This window comes from Sylvia atricapilla, chromosome 5 (genome assembly GCF_009819655.1).
Source record: "Sylvia atricapilla isolate bSylAtr1 chromosome 5, bSylAtr1.pri, whole genome shotgun sequence".
In the NCBI taxonomy this organism is placed as follows: domain Eukaryota; kingdom Metazoa; phylum Chordata; class Aves; order Passeriformes; family Sylviidae; genus Sylvia; species Sylvia atricapilla.
In genome coordinates this window covers 11,372,024-11,395,441 of record NC_089144.1, presented here as the reverse complement: position 1 = coordinate 11,395,441, position 23,418 = coordinate 11,372,024, and the positions used below count along the sequence as shown (strand labels likewise).

The following is a 23,418-nucleotide window of genomic DNA, read 5'->3' as shown; positions in this document are numbered from 1 at the left end:
ACAGATCAGCTCTCCCTGCTGGCAGGTGCTTTCCCTGCTTGCCCTTAATCTGCTCAAGGAGAGCATGGCTCACTTGCCCAAGGGCTGAGGAAAAGCTGGCACAGCACCTAGGTGTGCACCTGGGGGTGCAGGCAGCCAAGCCAACACGTAGGCTGGGAAAATCAGACCTCTGTCAGCCCTCAGGGCAGTGAAGCAAACACAAGAGGAGATGTGTGGAAAGCCAGAAATTTATCTCTGTCCCAAACCACACCTCCTAGTGTGGGTTGGCTCCTTCATATAACACCTCACAGGCTGAGGCTTGCCTGCTGCATCAACATGGGTGCACAGGTCACAAAAATGAAAATCTAGGACTCAAACCAGGGACAAATGAGGATAATTTTGATGGCTCTGGAGAGGTGTATGGGGTCTCATTTAGGTGGGTGGTGGAATGCAGAGTTTTAAGAGGACTGAATACAGACTTTGTTGGACAGGGACCATCAACAGGTTTTTATCCAGGGATGTTCATGGCCTTCTGAGACTAGGCCAGAGTTCCAACAGAAATTACTTCCAATTTAGGAGGCACAAAGTATCCAAGCTTTGGGATAAATAAGCCAGACAGAAGCCTACTGACTCTCCAATGACTCCCAATAGAATTCATGGGAAATTGTAATTACAGAACCCTGGCAAAAGATTTAAGTTCAGGCTATGTCTCTCTGCAGCCCTGACTGAGAGCCCTGGGGTGGCTGTTGTGCACAGAGCTCTCCCCAGCAATCTTGGTGGGAAGGAAGAGCACCCAGAGGACTCTGCTCCTCACCTCTTGCTGGAGAGCTGCCTGGGAAAGGGGGCTTGCTCTTCCCAGGAGCAGGCAGTGCTTCTGTCCCCTTCATGGGAAAATGAAGCAATGTTAAGAACGAAAGCCAAGTCCTATCCCTAGTACTCACAGTGTGATTTCTGGTAGCCCTGGTGTGTGCAGAGTCATCTAGGGTAAATACTAGCAGATGCTGATCCAGGCTCCTGATACCCTGAAGCACTCCATGGAGGTGACTGAATGTCTTCATCATTTAACAGGGGAAGAAACTGAATTGCTATGGGTAAAGCCATCAGTGTGAGGTGGCCCAGTGAAGTAGCAGAGCTACTTCTGAGAGCTACTACTTTTTTTTACACTGAGAAAAACCCAGGTGAGAGCATTTATTGATAAGGAAGTTGCAGGTTACTTCCAAATAAATTTGAGGAGGCCTAAAGAATATTTTGATGAATTACAATGTGAAGATAGAACTTAAGCAAAACAGAGGAGTTAAAGGCACCTGTCAGGTCTGGGCACATGCCAACATAGGAACCAGGTGCACCATGGCATGTAATTCTGCCCTTCCTGAAAGCAACATGTCTCATGTGTTGTAGTTAGCAGGGACTGGAACTCTATATCTGGCCTTTGGGGAAATAAGATGTCATGGTACTGTGTTTCACAGGACTTTGTAAGGGAGAAATCAGTCCAGTTTGGTCTGTCTTTCTCTGTGGATTGTACCAGATGTCACTTGAACAGGGTGGGAATCCTCTGTCTCTAGCCTGATATTTAGGGCAATTTTCAGAAGAGCCTTAAAGCTCTTTAACAGGACTAAAATAATAGAAGGGAGGAGAGACTGTCTGCCCACCTGGTTCCTTCTCTTGCTAAGGTGTGATTACTTGCTATGGCCATTCTAGTATAACATATCTCACATGACTTCTTCTTACTACTCAACTTGTGTGTCTAGTCTACAGCTGGCAGATCTCATTGTCAGAGAAGTTCTCTGTATTTCAGCCTCAGAATAACTTTTTAAAGTTCTGTTTTATTCCTACTTGTGGCCCCTAAGTCAGTGTTTGGATTGATGTGTAACATTATGTTTTATTTTTTTCTCTTACATGGTTTGTTCTGTTCACTTTATTATTAATTGTAAGGTAAAAAGACATGTGGATTTCAGAATAACCTGTTCTCTTTTCCATGCTTTCCTAAACTCGGTGAACTTCCTGCAGACTCATACTCTTCCATATCTTTCCTGATGCAGCATCATACAGCCATTGATTAACTAAAAAGGGAATCATATCCGTCTCTCTCCTCTGTTCCTTCCAGTTTTAAGCTTAATGTTATGGAAGCAGAGCCCAGCAAGGTGTGTAAAAGCAGCGCAGGGTGTACAGTCACTCAGTGTTGGGACCAGTTTGGTTTGGGGTTGGTATGAGTGCCATGCAAGCTGGTGCTTCTTGGTGGAAAGGAGAACAGGACTAACTAGCAATCAGACAATTCACTTTGCTATTGTTAAAAAACATTACTTGCAGTGCCTCTGCTAATTCAGAAACCTCATGGCTATAATTAAACAGTCTGGAGGTTATCTAAGCCTAATTTGTTCATTGCTTGTTTTTAAATTGTTCAATAAAAAGAATGTTTGAACCTATCTATGGAGCGGGCTCGCCTCTCTTTGCCAACCACTGCCAGCGATGAGTTCCTGCCCGGGAAGCCACTAGCACTTCACTTCTACTGGAACTAAATTGTTAGAGAAAAGCAGGTCATCTCTTCATGATGCAACACAGGAAATACGGGTTAGCTGCCAGCGAAACCCATCTCAAGAATGGGAGAATCAGGAGGGTGCAGGCTTGGTAAAATCTTGACAAGGGGATGAATATAGAGCTCGGACCATAGGAACCTGATATAGTGAACCCTGTTTCTGAACAGTATCCTTCTTACTAAAAAAAGGAAATGAATAAGGCATTAGTTGCTAACACAAATTTTTAAGAGGCACAACAACATTACTTTGTGCAATGAACGATACAGAAGAATCTTTTTTAATCTTTGAAAGGATATAGACCAGCCTTAAATAGCAGCACAGTGTTGAAGAGGAAAATCCTTTCTTATGTCCCAGCAAAATAGTTTTTTAAATCATTGTTGCATTATGGGACCACAGCAATACTTGGAGGTGACAAAGCCCCCGTTTCCCTCCTGCATTTTTCCACGATGCACAACACACCCCCCCTGCTGTGACACGCTGTGTCCATCTTAACTACTGACTGCTGCAGTCAGGGCAAAGCATCAGGAAAGATAGGATTTTAAAGGTTTCCCTTTGAGAAAGGATTCCCTGGGCCACAATGGTTCTTAATGGTTCTTAACACTCATGTCATGCTGGAGAAAGTTCAGTGCTTTCTGAGGTGGGGTGGGATGAGGTGAAGCCGATACTCACAGGACGACTTCTACGTGGTCCAAAGCCCACTGATCATGACCTGTTCCGTTGTGACGGGGCTGCCACCAGCGCAGTAAGACTCCTTTCATTCGTGCCTCCCTGCCACACAAACACGAGAGCCTGTGAGAGCTCCAGACTATTGGTCTTTGCATATCCCTACCTGTCCCCAAACAGGAACTGAGAGCAAAGTCTAATTGTTTCTATGTCACTCAACATCAACACATTGTACGTGGAAAACACTTAATAGTTAAAAATGCACACAGGTAGGGAGGATTTTTCCCCCTTATCTTCAAAACAAGTATTCTTTCTGTTTTTCTTTTAAGTGCATTGATAAACACTAGCCTGAAATTCTTTAATCAGCCTTCCTTTTAAGTCTTCTTCTTTGTTTAGCCTCTCATCAACCTTTTTTCTTCAACAGTGATGCAAAGATAGGTTATTTTTTAGCAGAAATGTAACTTGTGCACTTAGAGGTAATGAAATGTGACTGGGTACTCACAAGGGAACGTTATAAGACACTCTTTGGGCTTGTATAAAGTCCTTTGGCTGATGCTGTGCAATTACTTGCCATGTAATTCCATTATTTACACTGTATTGGAGGAGCACTGCCTTGTCTACAGTGTTAGGATCACTCAGATTGGTGTTGCAACTGTCTGTTTGTGAAATACTTCCAATTTGCAAAACAAACATGATTTTGCTGTAAAACACAGAGAGAAAAGTATTTTCAATATGCAAAATTATTCAAAAAGGAACAATAGTATTTCTAGGTTTATTGCCGTTACCTTATCAAAACTTATAGCATTTTCAAGAATGATTACTTTAACATGCAAAATAAACTGTTCTCACATCTTCAAAACACAGCTCCCCTTTCAAAATAATAGTTTACTATGTATAACATATTGTTGCAGGCAGGATCCAATTTTGCAATATATCTGCACAAAACTGAGATGTATAAAAATGCAAACATGTAAATGAGTGTATGAAAAGTTTAAAAAGGACAAATAAAGTTGAATTTAAGTAAGTGCCTGAAAATATGTATCATATTGTACCTGGGTGTTCAAGTGAGAAAAGCTTGATTTATATCTGGCCCATTGGCCAATTCATCCTGTTTCTAATCTTGCTTTTGACAACTAAATATAAACCATTCCCAAAAGCTGTCACTCTGCTAAGAGCCAGCACAGACTGGTTACATTTGTTTTCCATGGCCAAAGAGGCTCAATAGATGAAAAAGATACTCCTGTTCGTTGCCAGGTGAATATAATTCTATTTGACAACTGAAATGGGGAAATGACCCTGTAATTACGAAATAACATCTTTATTCATAACCGTTGTGGAGGCACATACAAACATGGGATTTGTCTTATCAGATCAGGCACTGGTCCAGGCAGTCTGGTGTCCAGTCTTTGCCAACAGCTTCATTGTCAGTGCTGGCTTACATAGACAGTGCTCTGTTGGGCATGATGAAAACATCTGACCTTTTCATCTGACATCCTCACTCTCCATCTCCCAAATCAAAGTCACAAAGCATTTTCCCAACCCTAATATTTTCTGCCAGCCACATCCAACTGTGTGGCACAGCCAGGTCAGTCCATCCTCATCTGTACTGGCCCACATGGCTGTACATACATGTGAAGAGTTTCCTTTCTCATGAATGGTTAAAAAAGCTGTTTAGGCTCAAACTATTACCTTGCTCTTGTGAGATCCAGAGGCTTGGTCACAGCTTGTCTTATTTGACATCCATTAAAATAGAGCGAATCTCCATGGGCGTAGGGTGCCAGCTGTCCACATCCATTCCCTATCACTCCCCCCTGAATGGTTTCCCAGTTTATTTCAGTGACTCTTTCAGATTCAAAATTATCTTTAATATAACTTGGCAGATCATGGCTAAAAACAGAGCAGTCATCACCTAAAAATGACACAATGAAGTTGTAAAACATACGAAAATAGAAAGAATGGAGAAAATTGAGTTACATGTCATTGTAATTCCTTTCAAGGTTGTAACTCAATATACAATGTGAGGACAGCCTGAATATACTTCAGCAGATCCATTAATAATGTGCACATTGATATACAGCAGTCATTTTTACAAAATTGAGGCTGTTAGTCTAATTTTTACAGCAGTACAACTTCAAGAACTGCAATATGGTTTCTCCTTTTTTTTGCATTGATGCCAATAGGAGAAACCTCAAATTGCTGGTTAAAGGCAAATATGTCTAAAAATTCTTAAGGATCTTTTAAAGTTATGAGGCTCTCCTGGAAGACATTAAACACTGGCTCCACTCCCACAAAGCACTTAGAGCTTATCAAGGGCACTCAGGTATCATTAGGCATGTGTTTTGCTGCAGTGAGCAGAAGAGAGCAGAACACTCTGTCCTGGTAGGGCACAGAGTCCTTTACAGATGCCAGTCACAAACATCTGGATTCCATTTGTGCATCCTCTGGGATGCACCCTTGGGAGAGGTACGGGGTGGGAGCCAATTCTGGGTAATCAAGAAACCATGTTCTGCCTTCACTAAAGGCTGGATGGACTTCACAAACAGTGCCAGACAGGAGAGACTGCTGACTCAATCCAGAAAGAGTAAGGAGGAGAGAGAAAAGCTGGAGCTCTCACAAATTATTAATTTTGAATTTGTTATTCCAGTGATGAATTTGGTCATGATACATCACTTCGTCTTTTAGTTTAATTTTGAGCTAGGCTAGACTCTAGTGGATGTACAAGAGAGAAATGAAGAAACGGAACCTTGGAATCCTTCGTCACAGATGCAAATGGCTCCAGTGGTGCAATACCCACGGCCACTGCAGAGCTTTGGGCACGCTTCCCCAATGTACACGTGATCGATTGCCCAGCTCTGCTTCTCCAGTTCTTCTCCCTTCTGAATCCACCTGAACTGGGTTGCACTGCAAATAGCAAAATCCAAACACTGTATTAGGATACATGGTAATTATGTGTACAGTGACGTTCTAATACACCAGCAAGCAAATGTAACCAAAAATATCATATGAGGGGGCTGTGACTTCAATAACTGGAAAGACCCACCCTGCTACATCATTGGCAGTAGGGACTTCTATTAACAAAAAGCTTCCTGAAGGACATTAGTTATGTGTCAAATCTAAATCTGCAATAAGGAATCATTTTTAATTGACCAATTGTTCCTAGTAAACCATGCCAGCAAGACAGCTGTCATTTTATAGGCCCACACTGAGCTGACCTTTCAGTAACCTACCTGGATGAGACATGGTCAGGCAGCTGGATAGTTATTCTTCTCCACATGGAGCTGTTGACAGAGTTATAGATGGTAGCTTCATGGAACTGAAATGGGGAGCAGCCAATGCTATTAGATGAGGAAGGAAGGCAGTGTGTCTGGACAAGTTGCCATGAGTCTGTCCTGTAGGAAGCAAAAAAAAAAAAAAAAAAAAAAAAAAAAAAGAGTTTTAGAAAAACTGAAAAAATAATGAAAGGAAAACAGATTATTTCTAAGGGTCATGACATTGCTGGTCTTAGTAAACAAACACATGAGATTGTCAGCAAAAGTTTCCATTCTCTGGAGCCACAAATAAACAAGAGGTGAGAGGCCAAAGCACAGGTGCAGCCAGGGAGGATGTTTGTGTGTTGTGGGCAGTGATATTCCCAGCAGTGTGGTACATACAGCTGCTCTGGGCTGCATGACAGAAGGATTTATTTAGGAGGCTGTTCCTTAGCCTCTCTTACAGGTTCAGAAGAGTCCCAATAGAATTTGCTACATTTTCACCCACAGTTTTTTTAGCCTATAATACACCTTCATTTTTACAAATTATGCTGCTATTCTACAGCACATGAGGCAGTATTATTGTTAGCTAGTTAAAGATCAGTTTGGAGTTAAGTAACTCCCACTTCATTACAGCTTGGTCCTGTATCCTGTTAAAAGAGTTTCCTGCAAATGTGTTCTCCTGTGAACATATTTGTAACGGGAACATGCTCATGACTGTAACTACAAGCTCAATGCCATGAATCTGTCAACATCTGGGATAAATTAGAGAGAGAATTTATGGGAGTTATGTAGACAAATCCCAGTGCTTGCACAGAGGTTTTGTTCAGACGCTGTTACAACATGTTACAAAGCAATTGCTTTAATAAATAGAAGCTCCCTACATTTTTAATGCCATACTATTTTTTTCAGGTCTGTGTATTCTGCTGTCATTTACCTGGCATCCTTTGTATACTCCAGCATCACCGAGTGGAGGTCCCCACAAGAATTTGCCTCACAGCCAACCACGATCTATAGCACAAATAAAATCAGCTGCTATAACAAGTCAGGTAGACATTTAAAGTGATATATAATCAAGCTATGTTCTCCTTTATTTGTTTCTTGATTGAGTGTATGAGGGATTGTCTATTTAGAACTTCGGGAAAATCCATAAAAAGTGGATGGAAAACAAAAGACATAGTACTTGAGATACTGTTTTTACTTAAAGAATTTTAATTCCTTGTTACTGTTATTTGCTAACAGAATCCTAACACTCAATTTCTTAAGTCCAAATTAAGTATCTAAACAAACATTGTGTCTGAAACAAAATATATGGTAGTTCCTTGGCATTTCAAAAAGTGAAGCATGTATGAAATTTAAAATCCGTAATGATAAACATGTGGACATAAACTTTTAATCAGTCTAATTTGGGAACAGAATTATTCTGAATATTTAAAACAAGAGACATATTTTTTCTATATTACAGTAGAAAGATTACAGCACCCAGTGTACATTACTGATTAGACAATAAAATGCTAAATTTCAAAACCAAAGAAGCTATACTAGAGCTGAGTTCTTAGTTTAGAAATGAAATCTTTGCTATGAGTGGTGAAGAAAAATGGGGAGATGATCAGGAAAGAAAAACTCTGCAGTGAGAGTTTAGTAATATAAACTATTAAATGCTGATGGGTTATCATAATTTTGGTCTTAAAATAGAGGAAAAAGATGATAGGCTGGGTAAAATAAGCATCTTGGAGGCAGTCTTGACATTCAGTAGTAAAAAGTTAAGTGACTCCTCTTGTATATAACTTTTTTGGCATGCTGAGTGGGGAAGCAGTGCTTTAGGGATTATATTAGACAGTCAGTATAAAATAGGCAGTGACATTGAGAAAAGGTGAAAAATATTGATCAGTGGAAACTGGAAAATTCTGGAGCTGTCTTGTCAAACAGAATAGCAAGAAAAAAACCGTAATAAAAAAATGGATTACTATTTTGGTAACTTTTTGTACTTTCTTAGTATTAGAAAAAATGGATTTCTATTTTGTACTTTCATGTTAGTTCCTGGTTTATTTAAGGCAGGGTGCTTGGGGAACAGCCAAGAACATTTCTGGAAAACAAATACTTGTTGCCTTTGGCTCTGTGTAGAATTCTACCTTAAATTAAATTAAAATACTCAGGAATGTTTCTCTGATGGTTTAGGTCATTTTCTATTCTACACAAAGAAGTAGAAGTAACACTTCTACTTGAACACACTATCATTTTTCATAAGACACTCTTCTCCTGCCTTCTCCTCCTTTACCTCTTCTGTTCCTTCACAAATTAGGGAAAAAAACTTATTCTGCATGGTATCTCTTCTCACCTTAGAAAATAAATCCTACTGTATCTGATGATCCAGTCACTTCAGGAAAAAGGTATTAGACTTCCAGTTCCTCTGACTAACGCAGAAGCATTCAAACAGTCAGAATATTTTGACCTTTTACATTCATTCTACCTTTCTGCTTCCCATTACCTACACTTCATATTTTCCTTTAATTTCTAGTTAAAAGTTACTGTTAATTATTCATCCAATTGAGCATCCTAGTTGGAAGAAGAATAATTTCTGGAGACACATTAAATGAATTTTCATTGCGTTCTTTACTTTGGAGAGAGAGAACATTTCTTACTTTAAACTGCATCATGTATCCTGGCTGTATAATGAGCTCCCTGGAGGACAGGATGTTGTGTGTTTTATCCTTTTTCTTGTTTGGCCAGTAGAGATGGAATGATGGATTTCCACAGAACCCTGCAGTTCTGACTGCATTGGGGTAAAAGCTCCAGTTTTCTTCATGAGAGGTCCCTTCTATTAAGATGAATTAAATAAAATTACTGCATTGTCTTGGTAAACATCAAGGCTTATCAATGAATCCACAGAATCACTAGATAGAGTACTTTAGTGATATGGAAACTACATTTATGCTATCTGTAATGACACACAGTAAACTACAAAGAGACATAATAAATTCATTGCCAGAGAGGTGAATAAAATATTTAAATAATAGATAGTACTTTTAAAAAATATAATGAGATAAAAGCACAATACCAGAAATTTAAATGAAATTAGTTGGACTGAAATAAAAAAGTTTATGTGTATATACATGTGCACACATATACATCTGAATATACATGTTTGTGTGTTTATATATATATTTACACACTTCTATTAATAGCGTGAAGAATAGCATATAAACAGCATTAGTCTACAAAATGAAAAATTTGCAGAATTAAAATAAAAGCAAGTCTGCTTGCAAGCTCACAGCGCTTGGGTAAGATAAGAAGAGATGACACCAGAGAACAGATGAGCAGCTTTGCCTGTTTTACCATCATCAAAGGTGTCCACCAGCTGGCTGGGGTTGATCTCTGCCCCCCCGATGAGGATGTTGTCCAGAGCCCACTGTGCCCTGTCGGGGCCAGGCACCACGATCCCACTGCTGAGGGTGAAGGGCTGCCACCAGCGCAGGCGCGTGGTGTTGGTCAGCGCGTGCTCGGGGAGGAGGATGTAGTCGTGCCTCACTGAGATGTACTTTTGGTAATCCATCTCGTGGAGCAAAGTCCAGGATATCCCTAGAATGAAAAGATGCGGGTTTAGTAATGGAACCAAGCATATGGTAGAATCTTCTAAAGGATTAAAGTAAGATAATGGTAAATAAAAAGTGATAGTGATGGTCTGCTGATAGAGCTTAAATTCTAAGGATAGCTGACAACTGTTACTCACTGCAAGAGTCATCTTGTAATTGTAAAAAGAAATTATCAACTTGGGTGGAAGCAACTGATTACTGAAATAAGGCAAGGAGATTATGGAAAAGTTCTGAGTAATAGATGGGAATTTTAGATCAGGAAAAAATCTTTACATGGACAAAAGTAGCTTTACAATGAAGAATTAGCTTTTTATTTTGGATCTCTGACAACTTCTCAGGTATTCATGGTGGGTACAGAACCAGACTGCAGCTCAGCTGTAAATACAGTATGTACTTGCCTCCATCAATGGAGTAGTCTAGCAGCACTCCTTCTTTTCTGCAAGTTGGTCTGTGGCATGTTGTCATGTTGTTTTCACTCCCAATTCTCCCCCAGTACTGTAGAAACCTAAGAGTAAATGTATATGATCACATCTATTAGACTTAAACAAATAGAGGTTGCTTTCTGTTGACAGACATGCTGAAATTGTTCCAGCATCTTAAAGCAAGTAACATGGATGCACAAGTACTGCAAAGGTTTCCAAAACCATTGTCTAGTAATTTTCATGGGAACCTCATGGAATTCAGCTAAGAACTGCCCCTGGGAGGGAGTAACTCATTGCAAATGTCCCAGCCAGGGACAGACTGGATGGGAGCTGCTTTGCTTAGGGCTCCCTGAGGGTCCTGGTAAAATGGGGGCTCACCATGTGTTAAGGTGCCCTTGTATCCATGACGGACATAAAAGAAGTTGATAAACTGAGGCAAGGTCAGTGGAGGACACTGGAATGATTGGAAACGGAGGTCAGAACCAGTGGTCATACACTGAAAAAATAGGAATTTCCAAATGGATTTACCAGAGGGAAAAAAAGAGTAAAAAATCACTCTGAGAGTAACTGAACACTAGTACAAGTGTTCCAGTACAAACAGACAGTAGGATCTCTGTTCTTGGAGGTTTTTAAAGATCCAATGAGACAAAGTCCTGGACAAACTGGCCTGAATTCAGTATACCTGGCTTTGAGCATGAGGTTGGAGACCCCTTCCTTCCTGGGATTCAGCAAACTTGCAGAATTTCAGAAGTCAGTATGTGGCTTCATTAAAGCCATATGATCAAGAGAAATGATGCTGAAGTTTTTTACATCATGTCCTTAGCTTGTCTAAACCGACAGAATTCCATTGCTTTCCTGATAAGTCATCCTTTCCAACCGTATAGGACTGGAATGGATCTTGTACAGGCACCCAAGAGAGGACAGCCAGCAGAAGTTCTGCTCTGAACTCAGTGAGAGACACGGCTGGTGCCTCCAGGAGTGATGCCCAGGTGACTGGTGTTTTGCCTCTTAACAGGACAAAAGTTGTGGATGCCAGGACATTTCTGGGCAAAGGGACCTACTGCTTCACCTGGACATGTCAGACCCTTTCCACTGTGCTAGGGTGAGCCTTGCTCTCTGTGACTCATCTGAAAGCATCAGCGCCGTGAGAATCATAATCTCAGCAGTGTCTGCCTCAGGTAGTGCCATCCTTGTGGTGGCCTAGGAATTCCCTGAGCCAGCAGCTGTGCTGCCTGCTGCTTTGCCAGTGTATGACAGCATTCCCTGTGACAATGACATGGAACCATGACCTACTTTGCCCCCCGCAAGTCCAGGTCCTGAGTGACAGCCTGCCTCACAGTTGCACCTCCAAAATACAGAGTTGTGTCCTCTGCGAGAATTCCACACTCGGTGCAGGTATTTCCACCTTCTAAGGACATCCATAAATCTGGTTTAATTTCCTCATTGTCAAAGCGTTCTTTCAGGAAGGTCTGTAAGTAAAGTGTTTAACATGAAGCAGAGGTAAACAAGATTCTAAGTCTTTTTGATAACCACAGCTGGAACAGACCTAAACACGTTTGAAGGGCTCAAGAACACTAAATTTTTTTCAGGGTGACTGAACATAATCACTTCTGGCAGAATATTTGGCCACTTGAACTGAATTGGCTAAATGTGAAAATATATTAGGGCTGGATTTTAACATACTTGGGAGGTAATGCAGCAAATTAAAATTGGCATATGCAAATGATTGAACATGTTGCATTTGTGTGGCCAAGGTTTTGATGGCAGAGGGCAACAGTGGGGGAAATGTGTGTGCATGGGAGAAAAAATAGTCTATATCTTTCCTTGGCAAAACCAGCAATCCTGGCATTAAGGAGTTAGCAGTAAGACTCCCCTAAAATTGCTACCATTATCCCAAGTGTCCTTAATATGATGGATACATTACTAATTAAAAATTGCAAACTGACAATGATATTTGTTCATGTAATTAACATTTCAGATGAAAACCAGCAGGTTATAATAATTCAAATGACATGATAACTGACAACTTTGTTATTTTCAACTTTTAAATTAGCAAAATCTGACTAGAGTCCACTTGCTTGTTTAAGAGCAGTAAGCGCTTTCACAGTGAAGACAATCTTTCTATTTTGTTCAAATACAACCATTATGTGCAAGGGTGATTTACATCCTATAAGGATGATTAAAAGATGAACAGTGAACTTTATCACAGCTTTTTCAGGCTAATTGTTATTTTCAAAGCAACAAACCTATTCTTGAATAATGCAGTAATACTTTTAAAAAGGAAACTAATGAAAGGGCTGAAAATGGATTTGACTGTCTTCAGGCTGACAGGAACCAAAGCTAAATTTCAATTGAGATCAATCTCTCTTCTCTCTCCTTCCCAGTCAAACACATGCCAAAATTCATTCTTTAAAACGTGCAATAAAATTACCTTCAGTGTCTGGGTCAGGTAGCAGTTTGGACCCGAATACCCAGGATCACAGATGCATTGCTCATTCAGGCAGTCTCCATGACCTCTACAGTTTTCCAGACAACCAGGGCCCAGATAGAAATTATCAATGGCCCACTGCATATCTGAGTATTTCTGGTAGAACCGAAACCTCACGGGACTAGATACAAAGGAATGAAGAAAATCAGACATATGCATAAAACAACTTTGCTCAATTGACAAAAGGTGATTAAACACAATATCCTCATGACTGTGCTACCTCCTGAGCTTCCACAAGTAGTGGAAGTATCTATTGGAATTGATTTTTTTACATACCCATAATGTAATGAACATGAACACTGCTATTCTGCAATTTCCTTGAAAGAAAATTAAGACAGATGTCCTGTTGTCTTTCCAGCAAGGTACTCAATCCAAGACAAAATGAGTAGCAAATTCATACTTACTTGCCCACAAGGCTTTCAGGCAGTGTGTAAGTTACTCTTTTCCATCCTTTTGTGGGAAAGAAGACAGATGGCTGTGAGACACTCCCAGAACATTTTGGATCGGCTGGTAAGCACTGAGGTACTAAGTAACTCCAGCTCACGCCAAAGTCAGTGGAGTACTGCACATGAACCTGATTTTGTGCAAGTTTTTCTGAGGTTTTACATCCAACAGAAACCTAATAAAAAAGAGACCATCAGTAATTAAGAATTAATTGTGGTGGGGGAGTGTTAAAAAGTGTTTGAACCTGAAAACAGACTGCAGAATTTTACTTGAAAAGGTTGGCACTTGTATGGTACCTGTATGATACCACCAGTCACCTGCAGATCTCTGATATTCTCAAGGCTGAGAACAGATGCCATATTGTGAATTTTGTTTTCTTCTAGACAGCTCACATTTCTGAATTTCCAGATTTTGACACTCATACCTTAAACCCCAGTACCACATAACAAATAAAGTTAATGTCCCATTCCCATACAACCTTAGATTTGAATATTTCAGAGAAGGCCACGGATTAGGGAGACCACCTTTATGGATGGATGTGCAAAGGGTTCTTGCAATTTCCATATATTGCTGGGTTATTTCCTTCATTTAGGTAAAGGGGTGTTTGGGTGCAGGTTTGATGTGAATGAATGACAACACAGGAGCAGAGTGAACTACTGTGGAGCTGCTTTTCCCTCACCAGCAGCTGTTACAAAATAGGCACATGGGAGACGTGCAATATCCTTATTACATGATGTCCATGGAACTGCAGTGCTGGAAGAGAAGAATGTGTCACCTCTGAGAACAGCCTGTGGTATTAAAGCTGACCAACACAAAGTGAGACAAATGAGGATGGCCTAATAACAACATTTTTCCCAGCAGGGAATGGCTCCTGAGTAGGCCTATACATCATCCTTCCTCATGAAAGATCTACTTAGACCTGGAACAAAATGTTGTTTTGAATAATTATCCTGCAGACAGATTTTACCTTGAACTGCATAATCCAACCTTCTGTGGGAGTCAGGTCGTGGGTGACTGCATAGACCTCTCTGCCATCGTGGCTTCCACAGATCATGACACCATCAGGAGAATCACAAAATCTCTCAATTGAGCAATCATCATGGAATAACCAGTGTTCATTCACTACAAAATAAATGGCAATGTCAGTAATATACAGTGACAATATAAATTAAAGAGGGAGTAGTGTTAACCACAGAAGGTGATTAATGGCTTTATTTTTCAGCCTACTTGAGAATTATTTAGTACTGCTCCTCAGAATGTCAGTATCCCATTGTTCCCACGTAAATATGTATTACATTTATCACATTGATTGCTGAGAGCACCTCTTACTACTCTCTTATATAAGCATTACAGTATTATTTTTTAATGTTCAAGAAGTAAGGATATGAGACTTACTATTTACTTCTATTTACTTCTATTTCACTGAACATTTTGGGAGAGCTTTTTAATGGGTGTGGCCTACATGTCTGCACAAAGTGTACCCATTAACAGCAGTGGTAGCTGTTAAGCCTTATAAACATACAGAAATGTGTCTTCCACAAAATTTAGTTGTAAAATGTAACTCAACTTATCTAAAGAAAATTTTAAAAAGCTAGAAAATAGGGAGCAGGCACTCAGGATAAAAAATTTTCTTACAATAACCTGGCATTTTCAATTTTTTTTCTGTTAAAATAAATTAGTCTTCTAAATAAATTCATACAGTAAAAAAGCTGCATTACATCTTTTTGTGAAGAAAAAGCAAAAGGCAAGGCCTCTATAGCAGTGGGATTTTCTGTGATTGTCATCACAGTGAGACAAAGATTCAGAGGCTCAGCAAGATGTGCAAACCACTGCACTGGCTCATTGCTCCTTAGCTCAGACTGAGGTGGAATGAGGTATCATTATGATTCAGGATGGCTCATGTAATGACATGTAGAATCCTGATTTCTTCAGAGGGCTTATAGCAAAGTTTATTGAAAGAGAGATTCTTTTTATACAGTGTTTCAGTACAATGAATAGGATTTTTCCTTTAGGACACCACCTTTTTGTAAACACCTCTACCAGTAAACAAGTGGGAAAAACACCAGGTGTCATGAGGAGGATATCTACAGCTGTTATTTACAGGGATTGTTTTGGGCTCCTCCTCACGATTTCCCAGGCCAGACTGAGAGACTTCTGTCCTTGGCTCTCCCACAGGCTCCGGGGCACTGCCTGGAGCCTAAGAATCCATGCTGTGACGGCTGCCAGTTCCCACAGCGAGGCTTACCCGTGGTTTTGTCCTCCATGGCCATGTCGAAGGCCACCCTGCCGGCGGGCCCCGCGTCGGCCGGGGAGCGCTCGTGCTGCGGCAGGGGAGCGCTGCTGAAGGTGTCCAGCATCACCGTCCTCTGGTCAGCCGAGCCCGAGATCAGCACGTTGTCCACGGCCCAGTCGTTCTGGTCCAGCCCGTCGTGCTTGGGCTGCCACCAGCGGAAGCGTGTCCCCACGGCTTTGGCGTCGTAGGGTAGGAGGATGTTCACAAAGCTGGAACAAGAGGTGGGAATTAGTTGTAGGAAAGCTGTAGGAGTAGGACACTTTGCAATGCTCCATGCTGGGTGCTTTGGCAGTGTCCATTCCTGATGTTTCCTAGAACACAGGGAATTTGGGAAAGAAGAAAAAGACCGGTCTAGTCCATATTCCTCTAGGAGATATTTCCGAAACAAACATTTTTCTGATCACTCCCAACGTCATTCTTGGGATAAGGGTTCAGGGAGAGGTGGAAAGGGTCAGCACCCAGACTGTGGCATGGTTTGAACAACCTCACTTGCTCCAGCTGTCCTTATGGGACTGAATGCAATGGTCTGGACTAGCAGGGTATGGCCATAAGGCCCTTATTAAGGAAAGTGTTAAGAAGGAGAATGTGGAAATAAAATGAAGATTGCTTTTTTCACCCTGGAGCCATTCAGCAGATAGCAATGTTCCAGTACAATTTTATCTGCTCCATTGCAACAGTAGACAATAGTACACTGAAATCTCATGTCCAACTAAAGTGCTAGTGATTTCTTGGTGTGCTCAAATAAAATAACAATGAATGGGTCCCTCACATCCTCATTTTCCATGAATCTTTTAAGTTAGTCAGTGAGGAAAAGGTCAGCTCACATATATGCATGTTTTGAATCTCATAAACATCTGAAAGTAGGGCCTGAGTGTATCCATCCTTTTGATGGATAACTGCAGAAATGTAGTTTCTCCTCTCCACACCATTGTATAACTAACTTATAACGATCAGTGATTTTATGATCTTGCCAATAAAGAAATAGATTGCAAAGGTTAGCAACTTTAAGAACAGGATGGCTATCACTACAAGTAGATATTAATTTATCTTCCTGTAGCCATTTACAAATCTACCAGATTGCTACAGGCTCCTAGCTATTCTTGTATTTCTGGCCTAGCAGCTGCACAAATGCTGGTGCTCTCAATACATGCACCAAAGCCATTCATATACACCTGTAGGACTGTACAAGCTGAACTCCAAACCTGACACCCAAACCACAGCATTAATATATCCCACAGGTTCTGGTGAAACATTCAGGACCACCTGACTTTAGCAGAGAAATTTACACAGGCAGAAAGAAGGTATCTACAAACCCAGGCTTGCTGAATTGATCATAGAAAATTTCCATTAAGAGGTTCCAAGTGATTCCACCATTCACAGAATACTCCAGCAGTACTCCTTGGTTGCGGTTATTAGGAGTTATCAGACATCCATACATGAAATAAAACTGGATGAATTCTGCACTGGTGAGGTTCAAATCCACTGTAACTAACATACGGCTGCAGCCCTTAAAAGCAATGAAAAAAATATGTTGGCTGGTGTTGCCTGGCAAAACTTAAGTTCATAAAAATTGTTAGAAAATACAGTCACTATTAATGTGGATTCATGCTGCAAACATTTTAAAACTGTACAAAATTTTATTAATGATTTCAAAGGTAAAGCTACAAAAGAAATATATATATATATATATATATATATATGTTTTCCCTGAAGACATAATTTCAGTCATGTTTCATCTTAAAAATTCTTGCTGGGTATTTATATATGTTGCTACTTGTACCCTCAGTTTTACAACATTCGTGTGTTCACCTTTCTTCTTAATACAAGAGTTGCAGAAATCCACTCCTCCATTGTAAATCATGAAGCTTTCCATGCAGAATTAATGAATCACTGATCATATGCTAATGATTCAACTTATGCAAACCATCAAATGGCAAAGCAATTTTAGTTTCTGTGTTTTCCACAACACCTTATATATTTCACATTGCTTAGTCTGTTAGTTGGTGTCTATTTAGTCCTACTGGAATGAAGTGGAAATGTAATGCTTCTGGTAGTTAATTTTAGAAAACTTTCGTCAGTTTGAACTTGGTTACAAATTTGACAGAAGATATCTACAGGCATGAATTTTACATGTTTCTAAAATAATATTTCATAATTTTTATAATCCTGAGGTTATCTGTAAGCAAGCTATAGTCCAGCAGCAGTAAGGGTTATATACCTACATATGTAACTAACCTAGGAAATTTTACTGTGAGCTTACTCTGAAAACACCCACCTGTGAGACATCTGAAGGATGAGGCTACACATAGATGCAATGTGCTCAAGGATGACCCTGCCTGAGCAGGGAGGTTGGTCCAGATGACCCACCATGGCCCCTTCCAACCTGACCCATTCTGTGTTTCTGTGGCCCTGTATTGTCAAGGACCATGTGCAAGTTATACAAGTGCAAATAGCGAGTTGTTAATTTACCTCTGTGGTCTGATTAGAAGCCATACCAAACTTCAGTCTGGAGGTTTTAAGTGCTGTGAGGAGGGTCTTAGGAGGAAAATTAGAAGTCTACATACTTATACTGTGCTTTATATATAGCTCCACTTTTTTTTATACTAGCTCCACTTTTGAAGGCCCCTCTATAGCTCTTCTCAGGAGCCACACACACACTATGTCTCATTTTCCTGGCTGCAGCATAGCAAGGAATATGGTATCACCTTTCCTGGAGTCTTTCTGGCTGACTCTAATCTGTAGAACCTGTTTGACTTCAACCTTCAGCCAGGCAAAGGGTTTAATTTTTAAAAATATTTTATACAACTGATATATTATGCCGCTATTTTTTTAATGCCTTTCTATTTAACTTTTAAAACCAGTCCCGTTTGTAGTGCCAAGAGCAGCGATCTGGCCCCTGTGCTGGACACACACCCCGCTGAAGTGAAGAGCCATCCCGGAGGCGACGGCCCCGCAGACCGTGCTCAGCTTGCCGCCGTTCACTGTCAGCCAGTTCTGGTTGGAGGGGGAGCGGTTGAAGTTGTCTTTCAGCTGTGTCGGGAGGGGAGTCTCTGGCTCATCACAGTACAGCCCACCCCAGTGCTCGTCGCAGCTGCAGAGAGAAACAAACGCACAAATCAGCTGGCAAAGGCTCTGCGCGGAGGTTTAATCAGTGTTATTAAGGTACCATCTTATTCTGCATGGGGGCATCATTTACTAGGGCACAACTGGTATGTGGGGGTTTCAAGCATCTGGCGTTTTGTAGTGAATATGAAACAAAAATTACTTTTTTTGGAGGCTTAGTATTGTGTATCATTCAAGCTTCTAATACAGGGTACACTCTCAAACACAGTAAAAGTGGTAAAATACATTGTGCTTGGGTGGATAAATCAAGAGAATGTGCCAAGCCTAAAAATGTCCTGCTAATGTTAAAGTTCAAGTTTCTGCAAAATTTTAGTAGATGGATGCTTTCTTATCTTTGTGTAGTTCTCTGTTTTTTTTTTTTCCTCTGAAAAATATTCTTATAATGTGTCAAAGGCTGGATAGCAGCTTGGAACTGTGTTCTGCTGCTATGAGATTTCACCAGGGATATTGTGTCTTTGTACCTCATTGTTGTCAGGATAGAGGAGATACACAATAATATGTCTATTCTGCAGTGAAATATATTTCTAAAAAATACAGCCACAGTGCAATTATACAACCATTCTCCCATTTCTGCTGCCATTTGTGGCTGGGAAAAAAGCAATACATCCATCTGGAAGGTATTTCTCTGTTGCCAAGACAGGCAAATCTGGAGGTTGTTGTTTGCTAGCTTTGCAGGACTCTATGTGACTGTTATGTACACAGTTTGAGGATCAAGCCAGTCTGCCTCTCCTGGCAAACCCTACCAAGGAGCAGAGTGATCGGACCATCAACATAACACCAGTCAAATAGCAAAACCTGGCCTTGTGAAGGACTGTCATATATCCTGCTTAGTGGATATCTCTCACGTCCAGCCCAGGTTCTCTGCACCCAACACCAGGCACAGGGATGTGGTGTGAAATCCCTTGGGAATAACGGGAACACATTCTGGGAAGCTCCAGGCCTATGTCCCTAGAGGGATGTGCAAACTCAAGAGGTAACCTCTCCCTACCTGGTGGGAGGGGGATTGATGCAGCACAGGCAAAAGCAGAGGTGATGCATTGCCCCTGAGAAAAAGCCTTCCTGCTTTGGCCGTGGAGCATGGACAGTCAGAGGTCTGGTAAACCCAACTCCTGCTGCTCCCCTTCCACTTGTTACATCTATTCCCAAGTGGTCCCAGTGCCCTGCTCAGTTTTAACAGCAAAATCCACCTTCCTTTGTAGAATTGTATCACAGTTTTTTCCTGCAAATTTGTCAGAATGACGAGGGGAGTGAAATGCTCTGGACAGGACAGGTGAGAGGTGGCACTTACACGCAGTTGTCTTGTGTGCACTTCCCATGGCCACTGCACATGTCTATGCAGCCATCCCCAATGTAGACATTATCAATTGCCCACGTTTGCTGCTTGTCAAAAGGAGCAGGCTGGTGCCAGCGGAAACGAGTTGCTTGAGACCTTGGGAGAGAAAGAAAACCAGAATTCTGTACTTTCTAGCTAAGGTAAGCTTTATTTTGACTGAAAGGAAATGTTAGTCTGGAGGCTAGGCTGCTCTTGGAAGATTTGTTTGATACCAGCTTGATCCAGGGCTGGTTTCTGACAATGACAATATCCCTCCAATAAAAAGGTGCCCACATTTTGAGAACAGAGCAAAGCATGGGTGCTTGGTATCAAGCTGAGAGTGTGGGAGATAGGAAATGGATCACCAGTGAAAGCAAAGCAAGCGGGCCATGGTTGGTGCAGTGGAGAGGAGGGTAGGAAGAAGGTGGTACTCCCAGTTGGAAGCTCAGGCCAGTCACAACCATGTCCCAGCCCAGATCCAAACCGGAGGGATAGCTAGGAGCTGGATCAAGCCAGAATAATCCAAACCCTCTAAATTTCATTGTGAGCCTGTCAACAAGTCGAAGTCGGCAAATTTACCTGACTTTTTCCTCTATGGATTCTTCCAACTACACTTAGGTAAGAGCAGCTCTAGGGAGTGGGTTGGGGACAGGTGACAAGGCCCATGCAGGGCTTGTAGCATGACCCCGGATTTGCAGTTTCTTCTCTCCCCTCCACCTAGGGCTTGGCTGGAAATGCTAAGAAGTTATCTGTAGTGTGATCCTGGCTCAATTCAGGAAATTATATTAATTTTGTTTATTAAAATGGGCTTATCTCCCTATATGTGAATGAAGTGTCTCAGCTCCCGAGATAGATGATGAAAATCTATCTAAAACAGTCAGGGGACACCAAATAGTTATTCAGCTCGTGCAGGTGTAGACAGTGAGTCAAGAGCTGTGAACAGATGAATTTCTCTAAAGGTAAATTCAAGCTAATCCCTGTTTTGCGGTACAGCACTAGATGGCAGCATTGAACTTTTGGTAGTCTGTTCTCTTTTGAAGCTCAAAGAGAAATCACAATTATTATAAACACCAAAAACAAATAAACTGCAAAATCCCCCAAAATTATTCAGTGTAAAAATGGACCTCATATGATAAGGTCATTCTTTTCCCATGAATTATTTCTTTATGAAAATGCTGCATGAGCTGAATAAATAACGTTTGTCCAAAGAGAAATCTCCTGCTCTGAGCTCAGCCCAGCTGCTCACCAAACAGCATTTTAAAAATAAATATAAAAATTGTGAGGAAGTCCTTTAAGAATAAAGACAAGCACCTATATTTTACACTGCCTGCTTTGGCCGGGCACTTCACAAACAATTCATGGAGCTGATGCTCCAGTGGGAAGCTTTGTATTTGCATTTGCTTTTTAAAATCAGCTCCAAGTTAAACATAGGTGTCCATTGCCTTCTTGAGGCCAGAGGTGAGGTAGGGCTCTGGAATGCAGGAGCCCTAAGAGGCTACACAGACATGGGTGGTGAGCACCAGGCAAAGCTAGTGACTACACAGCCTGCATGTGCCTAAAACACACAGGCACAAGCAACTGGAGACACACACCTGCTATTACACAGCTTGAAATAATAAAGTAGCATAAAAATTATATTGCATCTAGACTAAAAGGCCTATTAGCTGCACTGTACTTATCCTAAAGCTTAACGTCTCTCTTGCTTATGAGATAAGGTTGTAATAGCCTCTCTCATGGAATGCCTGTCTTAATAACTTTGGGAAATGCTATTACTTGAGCCAAAAAATAGAGTTATGGGATTCGACAGAAGTGCAATTTTTACCTCAGTAGGGCATAAGACTTCTTGTGACATACACTGCTCAAAAAACTCTTCAGTCTTAAAATCACAGTTATTTATAAATGTGAGTTTATCTCAGGTGGTAGCTTCATTTCAGACTCAAATTCAGCTGGAACATCAGTCCCAGCCGTGATTTATCCCATTCAACCTCAGAAAGACTACTCTGAACACAAATTTACCATATTTATACAAGAAATGACAGGGCAATGGATTTTTACAGACAATACAAGCAAAGCCGAACAAAAGAGGAAGCCCAGAAAATTCGTGCTGGGAAGAAGTCCTGAGAAAAGTGCTATTACTTGATGTTATTCCACCAAAGATAGAGAAGAGTCCAGATGCCCTAAATAATTAGTAACAGAACATTGCCTTTTATACTACTAATGTAAAAAAGAGTATAGGTGCTTTCAGTACAATTTCTAAAAAATAAAGATCTCTGTTTCCAAACTTCTTATGTGTGCCTTTGGTGGCATCCTTCATGACAACCATCTCAGGGCTCAACCTGTGCTCTGATACTTCTGAGCCAGCCTTTAGCTCAGCCTATGTCTATGTGAGGAGATAAGGCTCAACAGGAGGAGCCAAGCTGTGGAGTCAGATAGTGCTGAGAGCCTGATGCCCTTGCTATGTGTGTTTGCAATTTCTATAGGCTAGAGCTTCATTTACTTACACTTGTTTGATGCTATTTACATGGACCAAACAAAAAGGACAAAGTACAATTGCTTAAACTCTATAATGTATCATGACATTATAAATATCTAGGTATGCTTTTAGATTTATTCTGCAGAAAACCAGAGGGAGTTACCTAGTATAGGGAGGCAGAGGCAAAGTAACACGCGTCCACTTGTTGAAAGTGTCTGAAATGAGAATCCTCTGGAGATGGTACTTGTTGCATTCCACATTAGTGGGAAGACAGTCTTTCAAAATTGGGTGCCAGCTCAGCCCAAGGTCGACTGAATATTCCAGTTCAATAGCTAAGGGTGGAAAGATTGTTAGTTACTTAGTTTAGAGACCTATATCCATAGGCCTATAATAAAGTGCAAGCCCCAGATAGTATCACGAGTCTAAACCTACAAAATAACCATCCAGAACTTTTCAAACCCTTGTGTCAGAAGCACAAAGCTACCTCCTTTGGTGATAGTGTGGGAGGATGTGTTACATGTTGCTGAGGAGGTATATCTCAGGTGGAATCTGTAGTATATATATCTCTGCATCTGCCACCTAACTCAAGTGACCACAGATGAAAAGACAGCCAACATGAAGTTGCCAGGATTAAGTCAATGTCTGTAGCTGCAGCATGCAAGAAAATGATGTGACAGCACCATGACCACCAAACTTTGTTTCTCAGGCTTGAAGAGTGAGAGTCAGCTGGATGTGATTGCTGTGTAAAGCAGAGCAACACTCAAATTCAAACTTTTGGCTCTGTCACAAGATGGCTTAGTCAGCCTTCCACCCCTCCTGCAGACCAGCTCATTTCATTATCCAGCA

The 23,418-nt window shown here is 41.0% G+C and overlaps 1 protein-coding gene across 1 annotated transcript in view; it reads right to left on the bottom strand.

The window, feature by feature from the left end:
* Positions 1-23,418, bottom strand: part of RELN (reelin) — a 287,001-nt gene that overhangs the window by 6,924 nt on the left and 256,659 nt on the right. The window contains exons 48-65 of the mRNA XM_066319238.1: positions 22,736-22,904; positions 20,076-20,216; positions 18,578-18,755; positions 16,978-17,171; positions 15,617-15,873; positions 14,339-14,493; positions 13,332-13,546; positions 12,871-13,048; positions 11,733-11,908; positions 10,416-10,522; positions 9,761-10,003; positions 9,067-9,242; positions 7,362-7,435; positions 6,404-6,565; positions 5,920-6,077; positions 4,866-5,085; positions 3,679-3,876; positions 3,183-3,281 (exon numbers count right to left, since the gene is read on the bottom strand). Coding sequence (XP_066175335.1) covers positions 3,183-3,281; positions 3,679-3,876; positions 4,866-5,085; positions 5,920-6,077; positions 6,404-6,565; positions 7,362-7,435; positions 9,067-9,242; positions 9,761-10,003; positions 10,416-10,522; positions 11,733-11,908; positions 12,871-13,048; positions 13,332-13,546; positions 14,339-14,493; positions 15,617-15,873; positions 16,978-17,171; positions 18,578-18,755; positions 20,076-20,216; positions 22,736-22,904 — 3,100 coding nt within the window. The remainder of the gene's footprint in view (positions 1-3,182; positions 3,282-3,678; positions 3,877-4,865; positions 5,086-5,919; positions 6,078-6,403; positions 6,566-7,361; positions 7,436-9,066; positions 9,243-9,760; positions 10,004-10,415; positions 10,523-11,732; positions 11,909-12,870; positions 13,049-13,331; positions 13,547-14,338; positions 14,494-15,616; positions 15,874-16,977; positions 17,172-18,577; positions 18,756-20,075; positions 20,217-22,735; positions 22,905-23,418) is intronic.